The sequence below is a fragment of the Spermophilus citellus genome (assembly GCF_964194105.1).
Source record: "Spermophilus citellus genome assembly, chromosome: 7".
Taxonomy (NCBI): Eukaryota; Metazoa; Chordata; class Mammalia; order Rodentia; family Sciuridae; genus Spermophilus; species Spermophilus citellus.
The window spans coordinates 77,955,451-77,976,251 of NC_138188.1; the positions used below are offsets into that span (position 1 = coordinate 77,955,451).

The window sequence follows — 20,801 nt, forward strand, 5'->3', positions numbered from 1 at the left end:
TTATATATATTTTTTAGTTGTCATTGGACCTCTATTTTATTTATTGATTCGTGGTGCTGAGAATCAAACCCAGTGCTTCACACATGCTAGGCAAGTGCTCTGCCACTGAGATACAACCCAAACCCACCCCACCCCCGTTTAACTTTTTTAAAAGTACATATTACTTATAATTCTTTAAAAAGTTGTTCTGTAAGTTTTCTTAAAATATGGCTCAGCCGAGCTTCACAAAAAGAGGGGAAGAAAAAATGGCCCCTGGTTTTCCTTTCTCAGACTGGAAAACAGGAAAGGAAAGATGTGGCTCAGTGGTCGAGTGCCCCTGAGTTCAATCCCCAGTAACCCCCCCAAAAAAAAAAAATCTGTTAAAAAAAATTTTGGATGAAATTTTAGTGAAAAGAGGAAAATAATTCCTCCTCTCAGATCTCTCAAATAATTTCAAGATCTGCAGAGTTCTAAACATACCCACTCAATTTATATTCTATGTAGTATCTAATTTCTCACAACAAGCCCAGAACTTTGGAAAACTTGGATCAAAATATTTAAAGTCACAAGCACTCACCTTTATATCTATTGTATAGTTGTTCTAACTTCTTCCTGTCCAATGATCCTTTTACACTCTCTCGTATATAAAGTTCAGGATTTTGGAAAAAATTATCTGTTGCAACATCTAACTTCCAGTCATTTTGAGAAAGACAACTTACTGCTGTTTTTTCACTAGATTGTGTGAAGATCATAAACTGCCGAACTTTATCCTTCTGCGATGATTTCAACTTGTTCTATTAAAACCAGAAAATAAACTGAAACTCTATGTAAAATCACATAAGACTAAGTATTTCTTTATGACTAATTATTCCTAGTAATATTTTTCCTCATAAAACATTAAACCATTTTAACTTAAAAGTTATTTTTGATAATTATTAATCAGAAAGACTTTTTTAAAAATATTTATTTATTTATTTTTAGTTCTCGGCGGACACAACATCTTTGTTGGTATGTGGTGCTGAGGATCGAACCCGGGCCGCACGCATGCCAGGCAAGCGTGCTACCGCTTGAGCCACATCCCCAGCCCAGAAAGACTTTTTTTAAATTCTGAAAAAGATAAAATTTTAAAATTCTGAAACATGAAATTTGGTATAGTTTTGGGAAAAGACATTAGCACACAGGCAAAGGAAGCTCAACCACAGCATCTCTCCTATAGTGCATCCTGAGAACATGCATAAAAACTCCAGAAGGGAAGTGCAGCAAATCCTAAAACACTGACCAAAAACAAAGTTCCACAGGAATAAATAAAGAGTGGTGGGAGAGAAGGTGACACTATCTAGCTAATCAGTCAAATGACTCTGGGGAACAATGATTAACAGGTATTTGTTAATCAGGTGTTTGCTATGCTACCATGCTCCCCCAGCACTGTGTACCTTGTTTTCTTGTCATTTTTGGCTAATAAAAGTAATAGACATTCCTACATTTCTACCAGGAACCATAAAATTGATGGCTAGAATTTCCTCATATCTTCATCCAAATGGGAAGCATCCTTCCCACTGAGCTACTTTTTTAATAGGATTTTTCTTCTGTTTCCCCTTAAGGAATCACCACTTTGCCTTAGCAAGAGCCCAACACAGGCTCTTGCTCTCTCCAAATGGCCCTTATAAATGCAAACCTTCCACTTGCCCACACTGACGAAGTTTCTTTTCTCATCTGACCTGAACCTAAAACAAAGTGAGGCAGGGCAATTAGGCCCCCCACTCTTCCCCAGTAACAAGAACCATGTCTTCTCCCTCAAGACCCAGCTCAAAAATATTCTCTGTAGCTGGCCTGGTGGGTCACGCCTATAATCTCAGCAGCTAGTGAGGCAGAGACAGGAGGATCATGAGTTCAAAGCCAGTATCAGCGAAAGGAAGGAGCTGAGCAACTCAGTGACACATTATCCCTAAATAAAATACAAAATAGGGCAGGGATGTGGCTCGGTGGTCGAGTGCCCCCGAGTTCAATCCCCAGTCCCCCCCCCCAAAAAAAAATCTGTTAAAAAAAAAATCCAAAAAAATACATTCTCCCTCCTCTTCCACCCAGACTGGTTCCCCTGTGCACCTTGTACAACTTCCCCATTATTACTCTTGCCCCTCCTACCCCACACCAAGTGCCAGTTCTTCTACTCTACTTATGATAAACAAAGGGAAAAAAGTACTTGAGTAAGGCAAACATTAAGCGGTATCTTATTTTTTTAATCTGTATTTTGTTATTATTTTATGTGATGCTCAAGATCGATCCCAGTACCTCACATGTGAGAGGCAATCACTCTGCCACTGAACCACAACCCAACCCCCAAAGATGTATCGTATAGTTTAAGCAACACATCTAAGAACCCCAAAATCTCTAGTATGGTCCAAATCTAGAGATTACAAATCTTTTTCTTTTTTTAAGTTGTTGATTGACCTTTATTATTTACTTGTATGTGTAGCTGAGAATCAAACCCAGTGCTTCACACACACTACCACTGAGCTACAACCCTAACCCGAGACCATAAATCTTTTTTTTAATATTTATTTTTTAGTTTTAGGTGAACACAATATATTTTTTTAATTTTATTTTTTTATGTGGTGCTGAGAATCAAACCCAGTGCCTCACACATCCTAGGCAAGGGCAATAAACCACTTGAGCCACATCCCCAGCCCCATCCGAGACCACAAATCTTAATCCCATCTGGACACATGAAAAAGAACCCAGGTTGAAGTATTTGTTCACAAAAACACCCAGATCGAACTGGGAATGTGTGACTCAGTGGTAAAGTGCCCGAGTTCAATCCCCAGTGCCACAAAAAAACAAACAAGCAAACAAAAAACCCACCCAGGTTTTTAGTAGGAATGATTCAAAAACAAAGAATTCTCACAAATCCAAGTCTCTTTATTTTTTATTTTTTTAGTTGTAGATGGACACAATATCTTTCATTTTATTTATTTTTATGTGGTGCTGATGGAACCCAGGGTCTCGCATGTGCTAGGTGAGCGCTCTACCACTGAGCTACGACCTAAGCCCACAAATCCAGGTCTTAATCATCATTCTTCCCCCAGAACTGGGGACTGAAATTAGGACTCATGCATATTAGGCAAGTGCTCTACCACTGAGCTAACATCTAGCCCCAGTAACTTTTCCATAAAGTACACTGCTTGCTGTACATATTTATAAAGCTTTTGACAATCTCAAGAATGACAACCAAAGATATATTTCTACTCATCAGAGTAAAAATAAGACTGCGCAAAATCCAATGAAAACCAATCGTATCTCATGCAACATGAAATATGTTTATGATCAGTAGTCTGATCTGGCAGTCACACTCCTCTTTGTAAATATGTTACTGTTTAGAATTAGATTAAAATCTCAACCTCTGTTCTCCATTAATATTAAAGACATAAATTTATTAATTTGCTACTTTATCACTAATAATAACTACAACCTCTGGACGCCAGGTAAGTCATATCCCATTATATAACACATCTTTCAAAGATCTAGGATTCTTCCCTTTTGAAAACTCTCTCATCTTTGAGATTTATTACTCAAATTGGCAATAAACTCATAAGGAAATCAAATGCCAAGGAAGATAATTTAAATTTCTGAAAGTTAGTTAGCTGAAAGTAAACAAGACAGTCATTCAGATTTCAATTTTTATTATTGAAAATTTTTTAAAACATAAACCTTGGGAGCTGGAGATATACCTCACTAGGTTGAGTGCTTGCCTCTCATGCATAAGGCCCTGGGTTCAATCCCCAGCACCACCAAAAAAAAAAAAAAAAAAAAAACCTTTCTCCCTTGAGTCATATGGTACAAACAGGGAAGTACCTGAGGGTCACTGTGATCAGTGACTGCTGTACAATATTGTAGGAAATGGAGATTAACCTGGAAGTATACCAACCACAATCCATATCCTGGAAATTACTTTTTAATTAAATCTGATTTAACTTCTTGCATAACTTTCCCCCAGTCTCCTAAAACAATCAGGTTTATCTGAGGATTTATCACATGGTATTAAACCCAATACTCTAAGTTTCCTGAAGTTTTAACCATATTTGTTAAAGGGAAGCAGAAAAACAGGCCCTAAGGCTCTATAGAAAATATGAGGGGTGGGGGTGGAACAAGGATAAAAGATTGTATAACCCACACAAATAACAAAAGTAAACAAATTAATTATTTAATTTCAAGTCATATCTTATTTTTAAGTTTATGTAATGAAAACTATTTTAACTGGTTTATGTGTAATTTCCTGGTATCTGTGGCAATATCAATATATTTTAAGAAAAGAGGCCACAGTGACCCATTTCCAACACCATAAAGGCTAATGGATGATACCCAACAAAGAACTGATAGTAAGGATTCCAGACAGACCAAGGGTAATGGGCAATCCTATTCCTGCAAAGTCTGATAAGTATGCTCTACTTCTGCTCATTCCTGTCAGCTTTCCCTGACTAGAATAAACATTAACACTAATTTTCATATACTCAAATTCTGTAGTCTCAGAAGTAGATTATATATACTTGCCTTCTTCTCAAGCCTATTTAGGTGGACCATAACACTCTCACACCTTTTACCAGGCCACAAAGATGTACCAGGCAAGGTGATTTTGAGAGCAGAGCATCAAAAGTTTAAATTTTTATCAACTTAAAGACAGGAAAGGGATGACTAACCAGAGAATTATTTTATAGGCAATGAGAGGGTAGACAAAAAAAACTGAGATAGAAGAAAAAGCAAATAGATTTTCTCTATTTCTACTATAAACCCAGTAGGGATCTTCCCAAATACAAAAACATGTGATGACTACAATGATTCAGCACTCAAATGTAGTATACGCCTTTTACTTTAATACTTTTGAAAAACAAACTTGAGTGATCATTAAATAAAACTAAGCATTACACACTCAGTACTCAAGTGTTAAAATTACCTACATATTATCCAGTTTTCAAGGAAATTCAATAGTGTTAAGTATGAAAACTGTAAAACACAGGATATATTTCAATTAAATTCTAGCAAAAAAAAAAAAAAAAAAGAAAGAAAAATGCTATACCTTGTACATAATGTTAACTCTAATTTTATCAATATTACCAAACTTAAAAATAGTACCATAGGGCTGAGGATGTGGCTCAAGCGGTAGCCCACTCGCCTGGCATGCATGTGGCCCGGGTTCGATCCTCAGCACCACATACAAAGATGTTGTGTCCGCCGAAAACTAAAAAATAAATATTAAAAAATTCTCTCTCTTTAAAAAAAAAAAATAGTACCATAATAATAAAGTACACTTATTTGTTCATCCTTCCAAAATAAAAATGGCTGGATTATCATCACATTATTATTGTATACTAATACTTCTTCATTTTTATTCATTGTACTCAAAAAATTTAACTTGACATTTAAAGTAACAGTTTAGGGGCTGGGGATGTAGCTCAGTGGTGGAGCACATGTTCAACATGCATAAAGTCTTGAGTTCAATCCCCAGTACCAATAATAATAATAGTTTATCTGGGGGAAAAAAATTCAAATATAGCACTTTGGATGTAGCCAAGTATACAGTCAAATATAATTTAACACCAAATCTACATAGTATTGTGAATAGAAGAATGGCCCTATAGTAAAAAAAAAAAAATTATATATATATATATATAAATAAAGTTTTAATAAAGTCTTCCTACTGTTAAGTATGTCCCGGCACCAAAAACAATTAAGGAAAATTCCTAACAATTTCAAAACAGAAATCATTTTAATGAGTAAGCAATTATTTTTTAAAGCAAAAAAACAAGATCCGTTTGATTATTTATATTACTCTGAATTTTCATCTTCTCACCCTTAAATTTCAACTTCAGGCTGAACTCAGAAAGAAACAGACACTCATTTATTACTTTTCAAATGCAATTCTTTTTTTTTTTTTTTAGTTGTAGATTCACACAATATCTTTATTTTACTTTTTTATGTGGTGCTGAAGATTGAACCCAGTACCTCACACATGCCAGGCAAGCGCTCAACCACTGAGGTACAACCCCAGCCCCTTCAAATGCAATTGTAATTATTTGATGAATCTAGTTCATAAAAGTCAATGTTTTTAACAGTGAAACATTTTTATGATCATCCACAATTCCCAGGATAAACACTGTATGTCGACTCCTTGTGGTTATCATATAGTTAACAATTTAACTTCACAAGAAATTTTTAATAACTAGTTTTAGTCTAGAAAAATCTTATTTTTCATATATGATACATAGTATTCTGCAGATACAGCCAAATGTTACCAATAGCCAAAAACACTCATATACAAAAAAAAGGCCTTCCCACAGATTTATAGATCTCACACCAAAAGTGTAGGAAAAATCAATACAGTTAATGAAACTACCTACTCCTAGGAAGACTTTCGCCTAGGGGCAAAGTTCTACTGCAGGAAAAGTCAGGCTAAGAATCTAAGTAGGAATAGGTCTTCCTTCTATTTTTGCCCTCTACCTGCACAGAGAGACAATATAACATCATTAGTTAAGAATACAAACTCTCAAACTGGCAGGATTTTAATCTCACCTGTGCCTCTTAATTGCTGTGTGATTTGGGGAAAATCACTTAATCTCTGTGCCTCAATTTCTTCCTCTGTAAACAAGGTGTTAAAGATTACATGAGTTAATTCAAGTTAAATGCTTAGAACTGTAACTAGCATACAGTAAGAACTCCTTACAAATCCATAAGGAAGAAAAGTCCAGGGGAAAAAAAGGTTTTTTTGTTTTGTTTTTGGTACTGGGGATTGAACTCAGGGGCACTAAAACACTGAGCAACAACCACAGCTCTATTTTTTGTATTTTATTGAAAGACAGGGTCTCATGAGTTGCTCAGTGCCTGTCTTGCCATTGCTGAGGCTGGCTTCAAACTCTTGATCCTCCTGCCTCAGCCTTCCCAGCTGCTGGGATTACAGGCGTGCACCACCGAGCCCAGCAGAATAAAAATAAATTTTCTTTTCTTTTCTTTTCTTTTTTTAAGGTAAAGGGAAAAAAAAAAACCAGAACCAAAAACTAGCAGCTAATATTTATCTGAGCTTCTACTGTGTGCTAGGCATTGTGTTGGCATTTAATTAGGAACAATCTTACAAGGTGGTCTCACTGATCCCATTTTAAACAATGAGGAACAAGGTTCAGAACACACAATTTAAAGTCATCCAAAAAGTAGCAGAGCCAGGATTGAAATTCTGCAGCCAATTTCAAAGAAAACTGCTTTTCCATTTATTCTACAGTCTTCATGTGAAACAGAAAACAAAAGGCAAAATTGTAACCACTAACTTATTGTGTGCACTGGGGGGAGGACAGGAATTGTGAGCAATATTTCTTTACCTCCTTTTATGGAAAAGTTAAGTAACTGACCTTTCCCTTTTCAAATGTAAACAATTTGTATTCTCACTAAAAATTCCCCATTAAGCATTCTCCCACAACCTATCTGAAAGGATAATTTGGGGGTAGAAAGACTATTAAGTGTTTTGTTGGGAGTGGCAGGGAAGAAGATGATAAGATTATTTTAAAGACAATATATAACAGGAAGAAAAAATGTGTTTATGGTCCTGTTACTTATTTTAAAAATATGGCTACAATTACAGGTTGGAGGAACAGGTAGAAAAATCAAAAGTACTAAATAAAAGTCAAGGTTTCCTTTTCCAATAAAAAAGAAACAGAAAATGCATATACATATGCAGGTTATGGCCAGAAAATATAAGGAAATGTTTGCAATTTCAAATGTTAATCCAAAACAAAACCCTCACAGTATTCTTTAAATTATAATCTTTACAATACTTATTAGGACTTTGCTGCTTATCATTCTTGCACTGTAACAGTTAAAATTAACTTTTCTTTAAGAGGCAGTGTTCAACTACTGGGTCAAATGTGGAATAATGTGCTCATAAGTATTTTAAACAATGAAATATAGTGTCAATCCACCTAAAAAAAGTCAGAAATATTTTTTATACATGTAGATATTCAAGTGGCTCTGTAGAATTTCTCTCACAGATTTTTAAATAAAGTATCCCATTAATGGAAATTTAAACAATTTTCTCTTCACTACCAACATAGTGAAATCTCATCTCAAATAAATAAATTTGCTTTCCTTTCATTTTTCTGAAGAAATTTCCAATTAACACTATTATTGAGATACAAACAAACAAACAAAAAACTCAGAGTTAAATGTGATTTTTAAAGTTCCATAGGTACCTCATTTATAATGGCTAGCATTCAACAATTATACAATATTTTTTCATAAAGATAATAAATGACCCCTGAAAAATAAAATCCAATTATAAGAATTGATATTTACGCAAATCTTAAGTAGAAATATTAAGATCCTATTAATAATAAGCACTCTAAATATTTATTAAAATATAACAAGAAAATGGGCTGCAACCTATCTCTGCAACCTATCTCTGTGCTCAGTTAGAAAAGAACCATTTAGGGCTGGGGATGTGGCTCAAGCGGTAGCGCGCTGGTATGCATGCGGCCCGCGTTTGATCCTCAGCACCACATACCAACAAAGATGTTGTTTCCGCCGAGAACTAAAAAATAAATATTAAAAATTCTCTCTCTCTCTCTCCTCTCTCACTCTCTTTAAAAAAAAAAAAAAAGAAAAGAAAAGAACCATTTAAAAGTAAGGTCTTTTAAATTTTTTTACAATACATAAAAATGGTCTAATAATTCTCAGTGACTAGATACTAATTATATAAAATCAATTCAAAAAAGTCATGAAAGATTATTTTAGAGGCATTTTTCCCCTTGCATTTTTGCTACTATGACATACACCTAAAGTGGCTAGGTAAACCAGATAGTCAGCCTGTTTCTATCCACAAAGCAACTGAATCATATTTGGAACTATTTCTCTTCATCAAATGTCAAGGCTAATACTATTGCAACTTTAAAAACCACACATACTGAAATTTAAAAGGGGGCTTTCCCCCAGATTTTCCTTATGCTTAATAGGAGACCATAATCAAAACAGCCATTTGACTCAAATGAATTTTTAAATTTAAAACTTAAAAAAACAAAATTCGGGCTGGGGATGTGGCTCAAGCAGTAGCGCGCTCGCCTGGCATGCGTGCGGCCCGGGTTCGATCCTCAGCACCACATACCAACGAAGATGTTGTATCTGCCGAGAACTAAAAAATAAATATTAAAAAAATTCTTTAAAAAAAAAAACAAAACAAAATTCACAGTGTTAATTTTACTTTCCAACTTTTTTACCATATGCACAAAAGTGTTGTAATTTTCAACCATACACTAAATGCTTATTTCAGATCATTTTATATGAAACAACTGCTGCTTTTCAATATAAGACTCCACACCTGTACTGAAATGGTGCTTGCTGAGTTTAGAAGAGAGGGAGGGATGGGGGTTGGTGGGGAGATAAAAGTGTGGAACCAGAGACCATGCTTCTAACCCTTGCTCTGCCACATACCAGCTCTTAACCTACCTTGGTCAAATTATCTAGAACCACTACATTTACATCTCCAGATACTCTAAATAATGGTAGTAATACTATTTCATAAGTGGGAGTAGAGAATAATTTTAACCTAAGAAGCACACAGTATCTTCTCAAATGTCAATTTTCTTTTTTCCCCACAGGCCCAATTTTCTGCATATAGACATTAAACTCAGAACAACCACTGGAACATATTCAACAAATCTATGAAAGAGATTTTGGTGTGTTGTTTTTATTAACCATAGTGTAGGAAGGTAAACTTGATGACCAACTACTTTTTATTGAACATAGATAGTCATCATAAATAGAATTCAAAACAGTACACATAAGCTAAATGGCAAATAAAACTTTAAGAAGGGTCTTGTCTTTTAAAAGCTGTTTTAAAAATAATTATGATATTGTAAGAGGTCACTAAGTGTTGGTAGAAACAAAGACCCAGAATCCCTTAGTGAATTCCCATCTCTATTGGAATAAGCCAATATCTTCTCAATGCTCACCTTGTACCCACTCCCTAGCACTCATAGCTCATTTGCTCCATAACCCTATATTACAATTTACACACAGAGCTACAGTCACACTGATCTCACTATTCCTCAAATTCTCTCCATCATATTTTTGCATAGTTTAGTCCCCTCATCTCCTTAGTATGCTCAAAATTCACATCTCCAGTGTTACACACACGATTTTGCAACACCACTTCCACCACACACCAGCATTCCCAAACCCTTTCCTGAACACTGTGTTTTCAACATATAACTTAATACCTTCTAAACACATTTAAAAAGATTATATACTTGTTATTGTCTTTTCCTATTAAAAATGTAACCCTCACCAGAGCAGGGATTACTGTTCAGTGATATGTGTATGTGCGTGTGTGTGTTTAACACAAACAATCTCCTAAGTGCCTTGAAGAGTGTCTAGCACATAATGAACATTTAATAAACAACCGATAAAATCAATCAAGGCCCTCCTTTACTTGTGGATGTGCAAAGAAAAGTAAAGCAAGTTCTGAAAAGAGAACCTGGAACAGACTTACACATTTGGATTTATAAGTTCTGATTTCTGTAGAAAATATAAACTTAAATTTCAAAGTTCACACATTTATAAGAAGCCATTAAAAATACAGTAATTAATAACATTAACTACCTGTTAATTTGAATTTTGTTACTTACACATTCACTATAATACTGAGGTTTTCCTCTGTTTAATGTAATTTCAAACGCAATTTTCAGCCATATCGCTAGATTTCATGTAATTTAAAAGATTTATTTAGATGTACCACAAATGGGGGAAATGGAGGCTAAGAGAAAATAGTTTTCAGTTCTGTAACAATCTTACAAATTTGAACCTGAAAACCTCCTTCAGCCTGAATTTCTTCTTCTATAAAAGTAGGGAGGAGCAAATGAAATGATTTTTGAGGCCATTTCAGGTCTTGAAATTCTGATGCTGGGTGCATAAAAACCTAACAGCTTACACAACCTACATACACATTTAATAAGAATTATTACAATCATAAAATTGTAAACTCGGTAGAACTTTAGAAATCATTATATCTGACCCTGCCCTATTACAAATGAGTAAAAAAAGCAATTGAGAAATTTTGAACACTTTTTAGAAGATTATAATATCAAGGGGCTGGGGTTGTAGCTCACTCTGCCTACCATGTGTAAGGCACTGGGTTCAATACTCAGCAGCACCACTCTAAAATAAATAAAAGTATTCTGTCCATCTACAAAAAAAAAAAAAAAATCTTTTAAAAATAATATCATATGGTCTTGTTTGGGGGTTATTTTTGACACATGTGATAGGATGAGTAAGCTGACTGAATAATTTTTTTTCTTATAGAACATATTTCAGATGTCCCATCATTTAAGTTTATTCTAGAATTGACACTAATATGTACTGTAGAAATGGGCTGCACTACTCACATCAAAAATTTAAGATTAGCCCAAAAACTATCTAGACAGTTATAAGTTTATAATAAAATAAATTTTTATGGACCCATGTTGCATTTCTAAATGAATAATGGCATACCAAGACAATCCTAGTGATATGAAGGGAGTTCTGCCACAGTGTTCTAAATTAATGGTATCTTGTCACCGCCAGTATAATTACATGACTTATGGATATGTTCCAAAACTACCTAATTGAACATTAACCAAAAAGACAAAAGCTTACAAGAAGCTCCAACCCAAGCTGAACTCTTTATCTGAATCACATTAATCCTGAAAACCTGAACAAGTGATGAACATCAACATGGATGATCTGGAGACTATACTAAACTATACTACTGCACATTTCAATGCTCTTAGTATTTACCAGGGAATTGCATTTCATTATTTCAAGCTTTTTATACGCAACTGAATGTGAAGAGTTTTATTTATTGAAATTCCCGGTGGAACTCTGAACTTACATCGTACTATCCATCCAAACATTAACCTGTACTTCATAGGAAAGTTTTCTTACAAATCATAAAGTTTTATGAAACTTATCAAAGAACAGAACCCTGAATATGTGGCAAACTAGACCACTTATCCATACAGGACACCAAAATACTGACAAGTTGGAATGTTAGGGCTAGATACGAGTCGGTCAGCGAAAATAACGCACTAAAACCAAAGACACTGAGGCATTCCTTTAACACCGGCGCGCATATACACACTCCTCAAAGAGGCCTTTATGTTCCCCATAAGCAAAAGGACAATATCATTTTTACTATTCATACAGTAACCTGCAAGGAATTCCACTCAAGCTCAGACTGTAAAATGCCAAACATCGCTTCTGAAAAACAAAGAGTGTGCAACAGAGTCAGAGACGTAATTACCAAAGTAAACAATGAGATTATAAGGGTCTTTAAGCTTGGAAGACTTTTACCCCCCAAACGAAAAAGGGGAGTAACTTGATAAACTGTTTTTTAAAAATCACAAATGGTCCTTAACTGCTATAATAAAGCCATTACTCCTCCCACCCCAAGCAAATAAAATAGGTACTCCAAAGGCAGCAAGTCTTTTTTCCCTAATTCTATGAAATGAGAACAGGTTGCACTTCCGTACCCCCCTCCCCCAAGTTCAGTAGTCTCCCTTGTTTTCAGTAGAGAGGTAAATATAACCTCCACCAACTGGCCAGTAAAACTCTTCTTTTCCCCAAAGCATGGGACACAGAGGGAAATGATGGAGAGAGGAAAAGGTGTGATACCCCGCCCCAAGCAAAACTGCATGGGAGACTTGAGGGGTGCCAGAGCCCGAAGTGGAGGAGGGAAAGAAGCGCCGCCAAAGTCTTGCCTTCTCCCGGGCCGGGCAGAGAGGGAAGCCCCGGCTCCGGAGCGGGAGGGAGGCTCCTCACCCGGGACCCGGGACCCCAGTCCCCAACCAGACACAATGGAGCCGGCGAGGGGGCCGGGAAGGGGCAGGGCCGTTGCCCCCTCCCCTCCCCCCGCCCCAACGCCTCCCCCACCAGCGCCGGGCCCGGGCGAGAGGCACCGGGGCCGCTCCCCGCGCCCCAAACTCCCTGGGGCTGCCGACTAGGCCCGACTCCGCTCCGCCTCCTCGGCTCTCGCGTAGCGGCGGCGTCCGGGCGGGAAGGGGCGAAGGAGGAAGGGAGAGGCGGGGAGGAGAGCCCCCGCCCGGGAGCGGGACGGAGGCCGCGGGCCGAGGCTCGGGGCTGCGGAGTCGCCGCGGGGCGGGGGGCAGAGGGCAGCCGGGGCGGGGTGCGCGGCAGCGCCTGGCCCCAGCCGGCGGGGCGGGCGGGCGGCGGGCGGCCGCAGTGCCTCACCATGTTGGTGTCCTCCAGGCCTCTCCCCTCCTCCTCCGGCTCCGCAGCGAATGGACGGCGGCGGCAGCGGCGGCTCCTCTCACGGGCTCGCCGGGCTCCCGCTCATGCGCAGTGCGGAGCGGCCCCGGCGCGGCCCGAGGAGGCAGCCCCGGGCCTCAGGAGGCGGAGGGACGGGGGCGGGCGGCGGCGCCGAGCGCGGGGCTTCCCCGGGCGCGGGGGTCCCCGGGGCTGGGGGCGCGGGCGGGAGAGAAGGAATGGCGGGCGGCGCACGCCCTCCGTGCGCCGGCATCCTCCCGCCACGCCTGCCGGTCTCCAGCGCGGCGGGGTGGGGGCGCCGAGGGACATCCCACCTCCGCTTCCTACGCGGCTCTTTCCGCAGTCGGACCGCGGCGGTCGGTTCTACACCGGCTCGAAAGGTGCGATGGCCATTAACTTGAGAAGCTGGGGGCGACTGAAAGGGATGAATGAAGCGCTTGATCCATCCCAAACCACCCCTCCCCATCAGTACAAAAAAAAAAAAAAGAGTGGGGAGAAAGAAATAATGAAAACACTATGTTAGTGCCCCAACTCCCTGTTCCAGTATCTGGACTGCATCAGTTCACCCGCGTGAATATGCCAGGGAAGATCTTAATCTGGCCCTGTGTGAATCCTAAAATCCTTTAGGATGGGACAGTTTCTTCCCAGACCTAAGGGCCAGGAAGACCTTTAGGATAGCCTTAGAGTTCTGGGGGAGGATTGGGCAATTGAGGCTCCGCGCTTGAAGGCCTGCTGACTGCTTGCTCAAAATTGCCCCTCAGTTCAACCTTTCCAGGATAAGTTTTGGAAGAATTTACAGGACTTTTTTTTTTCCCTGAGGGTAGATGTCACCAGGTGGACAGTCCAAATGCGACCTACCATGGGTTCTAAGTCAGCTGGGGCAGAAGAGCACCAGGATTGTGAGCTGGGGATCTAGTGAACAAATAAGTGGTGCAAGGAGTACGAAAGACTCATTTGGAGTAGTCCCTATCCTTAAAAAAATGTCTCTGTTGGAGACAAGTCACCTTCCCATACAAAAGAAGGAAATAAAGGTAATATAGCAAACCTACTCATAAAATCATATCTAAGACTTGAGGCAAGAGTTTATGTTTCATAACAAGACCAACTGGTGTAGACCTGTTGTCATCACCAAAATTGTCCTCCCCCCACCCTAACACAGGCATGTCCTTTCAGATCCCCCATATCTTAACAACTCTGAATTTCTTATCAAATCAAAAAAATTTTTTTAAAAAAATTTGTGAGGGCCTCCTGGAACCAACCGTATATTGAGAGGCCCGTAGGCTCCACCAAGACAGACCTTTGGCCCCCGAAGACCATTCCTTCATTCATTCCACCAACATTTAGTATGTGCATACTAACGTGGTAAACTTCTTGCTAATCTCTAGGAAGGCAGTTCTACAAAGACAAGCTAGATTTGCCTCATACAGCAAGCCTGAAAAAGGACCCCATCCATGGGTGTTCCCCAGGAGTTCATCTAGCAACATAAAATATTAGGTTGACCTAAAACATTAACATCTAGGATCTTAACAAAGAGGATTCACTGTATCTCTTAGTCAGCTGTGCTCTACTTCATTGAAGTATAATAGCTTGTGGGTTTTGTCAAGCGGTTTTTTTTCCAAATTGCCCATGTCGAAGGATAGTTCTTAGCTTTCATTCTACTTGACCTCACTCCTACATTTTAAGGCTTCCTGTTTGAATTTCCGTCATTTTTTCAGAACTCAATTTTCTACTTTCCTCCTTCCTCTGTGACCACTGTCCTTTACTGGATGTACTCTTTGCCTTTTCAATGTTCAGCTTTCCAGAATCATCCCCAAATATCTTCCTGTATACACACTGTGTCATGTTCTCACATTCCTACAGTGGCTAGTTCTACCTATAACTCAAGTAGCCTCATTTCCCCTACTTCCAGCTCGTAAGCAACAGACCTAATACTAGTCATTCCACAGGCTCCCTCAGGCTCAACAAATTCAAAATCTTATCCCTGAACCCTCTTTCCTCTGGTATTTTTACCAGATCATCCAATTTAGAAATCTGAGAATCATCCACAACTCAACTCTTTCTGTCTCATCTGCCTTGATCTAAATTGTTAACCAAGTCTCATCAATTTCATTCCCTAAATAATTTCTAAATCTGCACCCTACCTTCTATCCCTTAGCCAAGTCTTTATCATCTCTTTCCCTCTATTCTCATTTTACCAGCTAGCCTCTTACCTAATGTGGTCCCTACTCTTTTCCCACTGTATCAGAATTGTTTTTCAGTAATGCAAATCCTAATTTGTTTCTTAAATTCTCCTAGGAATATCTTAGCATAAGCCTCTTTGGCAAGGCATAGATTCTCTCTTCTTATCTGTCTATTCTTGCCATTCCCCACTACCTTCTACACAACTGCAGCTCATGTTTCAGTTTTAAATAGCCAAACCTACATACTTCTTGATATTTCCTTGCTTTCACTCATTCTGCTTTCCTTGGCATACTGGCTAACCCTGACAGAGTTTTCTATAAATCATACACTGTTCTAAGCCCATCACACACTTGTAATTCTCAATTCCACCCTCTGAGCTATGCCTCGTTTTTATGCCCATTTTACAGAGGAAGAAACTGAAACAGAGAGATTCAATAACATGCCTAAATTTCCACAGCAAGTAAGTAGTAGAGCTGGAATTTAAATTCAAACAATCTGACTACAGTCTATTCTCTTAAGCACCACAATGTATTTCCTACCAAAACCTTAGTAATCAACTTAAAGACGGTCTTCTCTGTGATTTTCTCCTGACTCATTTCTGGGCTCCAGCAGTTGGGCATGTTTCTCCTTCAGTACTTCTATGACACCTTGTATATACTTCCATTACACTTATGACATCATATGATAATCATTTGCCTCCATGACCACCTCCCCTGCCAGACTCTGCACTGCTCCAGGGCAGAGACCTGATTGTATACCTATTTTGAGTTTTTAGTGTAAAGTGAGGTCCTGACCTATGTAACATATATATATGAGCTACAGAGTAGTAGTTGGATAAATAAAAGAAAGAAAGGTCTTATGACTATCTAGGGCTGAGAATATGGCCCAGTGGGAAAGTGCTTACCTAGCCCGAGCCAGACCCTGGGTTCAATCCCCAACACTGCAAATAAATAAACAAAAAGACTGTGCCTATATGGTTATTGTAATGGAATTTCTGTCCTTGGCAGATGTATGTTGTACCATATGGTCAGATGGTGAATGTAGTAGCGACTGTACCCATCACTGCACTTCCTAGCTACAGTACTGAATGTGAAATGGAGAATTATTACTCAATCATCATTGTGTGAGAGAAACATACTTGTTAAAATTGTCCTAGTTATTTTTAAAATGGAAAAGAGTCCTGAAGATAAAGCATACATTACAATGTTTGATTAACAAAAGGATATTCATTAACATGTTCTATTATTTTTTATGAGATTTCAAATATTTGGTTTAAGGTTTTGCATTTTTTCAAGTACAGAATTTCTAAAGATTATTTTTATAGTAATAATCTCAATATAATAATAAGAAATAAGATGGAAACATCTCACTGAAATCTACTCTTTCTTCTCCTTTCTTTTTATCTCCCCCCACACAAACACACACATACCCATACATATTCACTGTACACTTACAGTGACAAACTAATACAGAGTATTTGTAGATATGTGATATTTCAAAGTAAAACTTCTAAGTTGAAAATAATTATTGTTGCAAAAGCTTAAAAATTCACATTAGTAATATTCACTGATAAAATAGTTTTAGTTCTGTTTCAAGCAACAAATAAAACTGAGGATTCTATACTTTCAGAATCTGTCTTTAGCAGAAAGGAAGAGCAGAAGAAATCTGAAAAGACAGATTGCTGACATTTCTGATAGTTCATCTAACTAAAATTAAGCTGCAGGGTTAGGTATAGTTCAAAGGCACTAGGGATACATAGCCGCCAACCTCTCACACTTCACTTGGGTAGACTTAATTTTGCCCAATATTTACATTTACATTAATAGAGTCAGGCTTTCCTACTTATAAATATGTAAATGAGATTGATCAATGGAACTTATTTTGGTTGGAGTAAAACATGGCATTTACATCTTATCAATCCAGCATTATAACTTCTTTTATTTTTTCATGCTGGAACTTATACATTCTAAGCATACACTCTACCACTGAGCTATCCCGTCAATCTCCAGAATTATAACAATTTCTCCTTCTTCTCCTTTTTCAGTGCTAGTGATCAAACCAGGACCTCGTGCATGCTAGACAAGTGCTCTACACTGAGCCATATACTCAGCCCTACAACAATTTTTTAAAGATTTTTTTTTAGTTGTAGGTGGACACAATATCCTTGTTTTTTTGTGTGTGTGTTGTTGTTTTAATGTGGTGCTGAGGATGGAACCCAGTGCCTCACATGTGCAAGGCAAGCGCTCTACCACTGAGCCCCAGCCCCAGCCCCCCCACAACGATTTTTCAAAGGGTAAATCAGACAAAGTAGATCTCGGGGTCACAGGAAGTCTCATGTGGAAGTCATAGACCCAAATTCATGCCCAAATAATCAGAGGGGGGGGCGTAAAATCAAAAGTTTTCGACTTTCCCCCTCCCCAAAAGAACATTACCAGTAAACTGATGGAATGACTGCTTAGGACTCTTCCTTCATGTTCTGAATCATTTGAAGAAGAATCCTTAATCAGTACAAAAGGAAAAACCTCAAGGACTGTGTAAAAAAACAAGATTCCAATGGGTCACCTTCTAAGAAAAAAAAAAAAAAGGAAATATTCACCAGAGCCAGTCTGACACCTCAAGGTACATGTGGATCTGTTGATTTTAGCTGCTCCTCACTCATGGTAGAGGAATGGACTTGCCGTAACAGCTGGGACTTCAGGATCAGCAATGGGAAGTTATCTGAGACAATCACTGATGATGTCACAATGTTCCACTGTCCCACATTATCCATCCTAGAGCTTCCTGCTCAGCCCAGCTTGTCAGTCCCAGATGAAACCACACTCAGCCCAGGACAGCTTGTTTTGGTTGTAAAGAATGAGTTCACTGAAACCATACTGACTGAAACACCCAGAGAGCAGGGTAGATGATCCTTGTAGAATCCTGGGTATTTGGATACTTTTGGTACATGACCAAGGCATTTTCCACTGATGACAGAGGGATGCTGGTATTGAATCACTCCCTGCTTTCCTCTCTTTATTCAATAGGTGGTACTTAAGGCATAAAAATTTTTCTGGGATTTGGTATTTCCAAGCATAAAATGAAAAGATTAGAATTACAATAATTTTCCATCAAACACTGATTTTAATTGATCCCTTTCTAGTAGACTGCTATGAGCTTCCCTCACAGATCAGGAAAATATGGCCAGTTACTTTCATCCATTCATTCCAAGTATATAAAGTGTCTATGACAGCCCTGTCTGACAAATATAAGACAAGCCACAACTGTAGAGCAAATATTAAATTTTTAATTCTCTGATAGTGACATAAGTAAAAACTGTTTGTTTTTGATATTTCATTTAATCCAAGATATCCAAAATAACAGCACTTTAACAGGTATTCAATGTAAATAATTATTGCAATATTTTACCCTTTTTTTTTAAGTATGAAATTTGATGAGTATTGTTATGGTTTGGATTTTTTTTTTTTAATGGTTTGGGTCTTAAATGTCTCCCAAGAGTTCATGCATTGAAGACTTGATCCCCAACTGATGGCATTATGGGGAGATAGTGGAACCTTTAAGAGGAGGGGCCTTGTGGAAGGAAGTTAGGTCATGGGGTCCTAACATGAAGGGCAAATTGGGACTCCAGCCGCGGCGCTCTCTCTCTCTCTCTCTGCTTCCTGACCACCAGAAGGTGAGCAGCTTTCCTGCCATATGTTTCTGCCATTATAGACTATCTCACCAAATGATTATGGACTGAAACCTATGAAACTGTGATCCAATATAAGCATCTCCTTATAAGCTTATCTCCAATATAAGCTGACTGACACAAATATTTTATACCTAAGGTACATCTTAATTTGGACAAGCCACATTTTAAGTTCTTGGTTGCCATATATGGTGGTGGCTCCTATTTTGGTCAGCACAGCCTAGGCAGTGGCTGGCCTGAAGTAAATGCTCAACAGATGGAAGTTATAGTACTCTTACCTTCAATATCAATGAAAACCAAAGTAAACCTGAGATATTTATATGTAATCAATATTAGGCACAAAAATACTTAGCACTGGGGAAATTAATCTCCTTCGTTGGAAAGAAAATTTGGCAAGAGAGCAACGTCTTCTTCCTCCTTCTTCAACTAAGAGGTGCTTTACTACCGAGCAACATCACCAGCCCTTTCAATTTTTGTATTTTGAGACAAGAGCTCACCACATTGCCCAGGCTGGCCCTGAACTTGCAATCTTCCTGCCTTAGCCTCCTGAGTTCCTGGGATTACAGGCATGTGCCACTGTGCCCACTAAGAATTATTTTTTAAAAATAAATATCTCACCATGGCACCTGCCTATAATCCCAGCAGCTCAGAAAGCTGAGGCAGGAGAATTGCAAGTTCAAAGCCAGCCTCAGCAATTTAGAGAGACCCTGTCTTGAAATAAAAACTAAAAAGGACTGGGAATGTGGCTCATGTGGTTAAGCACTGTTGAGTTCAATTCCCAGTACAATAAATAAATAAATATCTCAGAGCTGGGCTTGTAGCACAGGCCTGTAATCCCAATGACTCAGGAGGCTGAGGCAGGAGGGGCAAGAGTTCAAAGCCAGGCTCAGCAAAAGTTAAGCTCTAAACAACTCAATCAGTCCCTGTCTCTAAATAAAAATACAAAATAGGGCTGGGGATGTGGCTCAGTGGTGGAGCATCCCTGAGTTCAATCTGGTACCCCAAAAATAAAAATAAAAAATAAATATCTCTGGGATAATCATCTTCAGTGTACAAAACAAACTAGGAAAAACATCCATACAAATTTATAAATGTCTTCTAAGCACCCATAATTTGCCTGGCTCTGAAAAAGTCATTCTTTTTAATGTGATTTCTGCACAAGGATTTTTCAATCAAAAAACAATACATGAAACAAATACATTTCCAAAGTACTTCAGGGCTATACGGTAAATAAATAAATAAATGTTATCTTCTCCATTTCCTTCAGAAAAAAATGTCATTTTCTCCATTTTGTTCTTTCCTTTCTTCCTAAAGGAAAATGGAGAAATTTTAAAGAAATTTCTCTTTCCAAAGAAGTTACTTAGGACAGGTAAGGAAAGAAGAGTTTGGGGGAAAAGTTTTCTTTGCAAATATAAGATTTAAAAAATGTATCAGGGTCAGATTAGCCTATTACACCAGGAAAGAGAAAAAAATATGAAAATTACAGAATGCTTATATTATGACATGATCATTTTGAAGAGAGAGAGAGAGAGAGAGAGAAATTCAATGAAGAAATCAAAAGGTGAAGGCTGAATGGTTTAACAGGAGACCAGGGAGAATCCTTCAGGACGTTGGTCAAGGAGACCCCTAGGTGAAGGTTTTTAAAGGTAAAATGTAACACAGTAGC

General features: G+C 38.4%; 2 protein-coding genes across 5 annotated transcripts in view; one reads left to right on the forward strand and one right to left on the reverse strand.

Moving 5' to 3' along the window:
- Window positions 1-13,383, reverse strand: part of DCUN1D1 (defective in cullin neddylation 1 domain containing 1) — a 42,537-nt gene extending 29,154 nt beyond the window's left edge. The window contains exons 1-3 of one of the 4 annotated variants that reach the window (XM_081302795.1): window positions 13,234-13,348; window positions 6,541-6,606; window positions 557-773 (exon numbers count right to left, since the gene is read on the reverse strand). In XM_081302795.1, coding sequence (XP_081158921.1) covers window positions 557-731 — 175 coding nt within the window. In that variant the 5' untranslated portion in view covers window positions 732-773; window positions 6,541-6,606; window positions 13,234-13,348. Of the gene's footprint in view, window positions 1-556; window positions 774-6,540; window positions 6,607-12,193; window positions 12,216-13,233 lie in introns of those variants that run through there. The other 3 variants (XM_081302796.1, XM_081302794.1, XM_081302793.1) reach the window with 3 other exon arrangements.
- Window positions 13,240-16,577, forward strand: LOC308653311 (uncharacterized protein; the record flags this gene model as incomplete). The annotated part of the gene is made up of 4 exons (XM_081301913.1): window positions 13,240-13,649; window positions 14,094-14,208; window positions 15,858-15,910; window positions 16,458-16,577. Exons 1-4 carry the CDS (start codon window positions 13,284-13,286, stop codon window positions 16,575-16,577), a joined length of 654 nt encoding a protein of 217 aa, XP_081158039.1. The 5' UTR covers window positions 13,240-13,283.
- Between the last annotated feature and the right edge of the window lie 4,224 nt (window positions 16,578-20,801).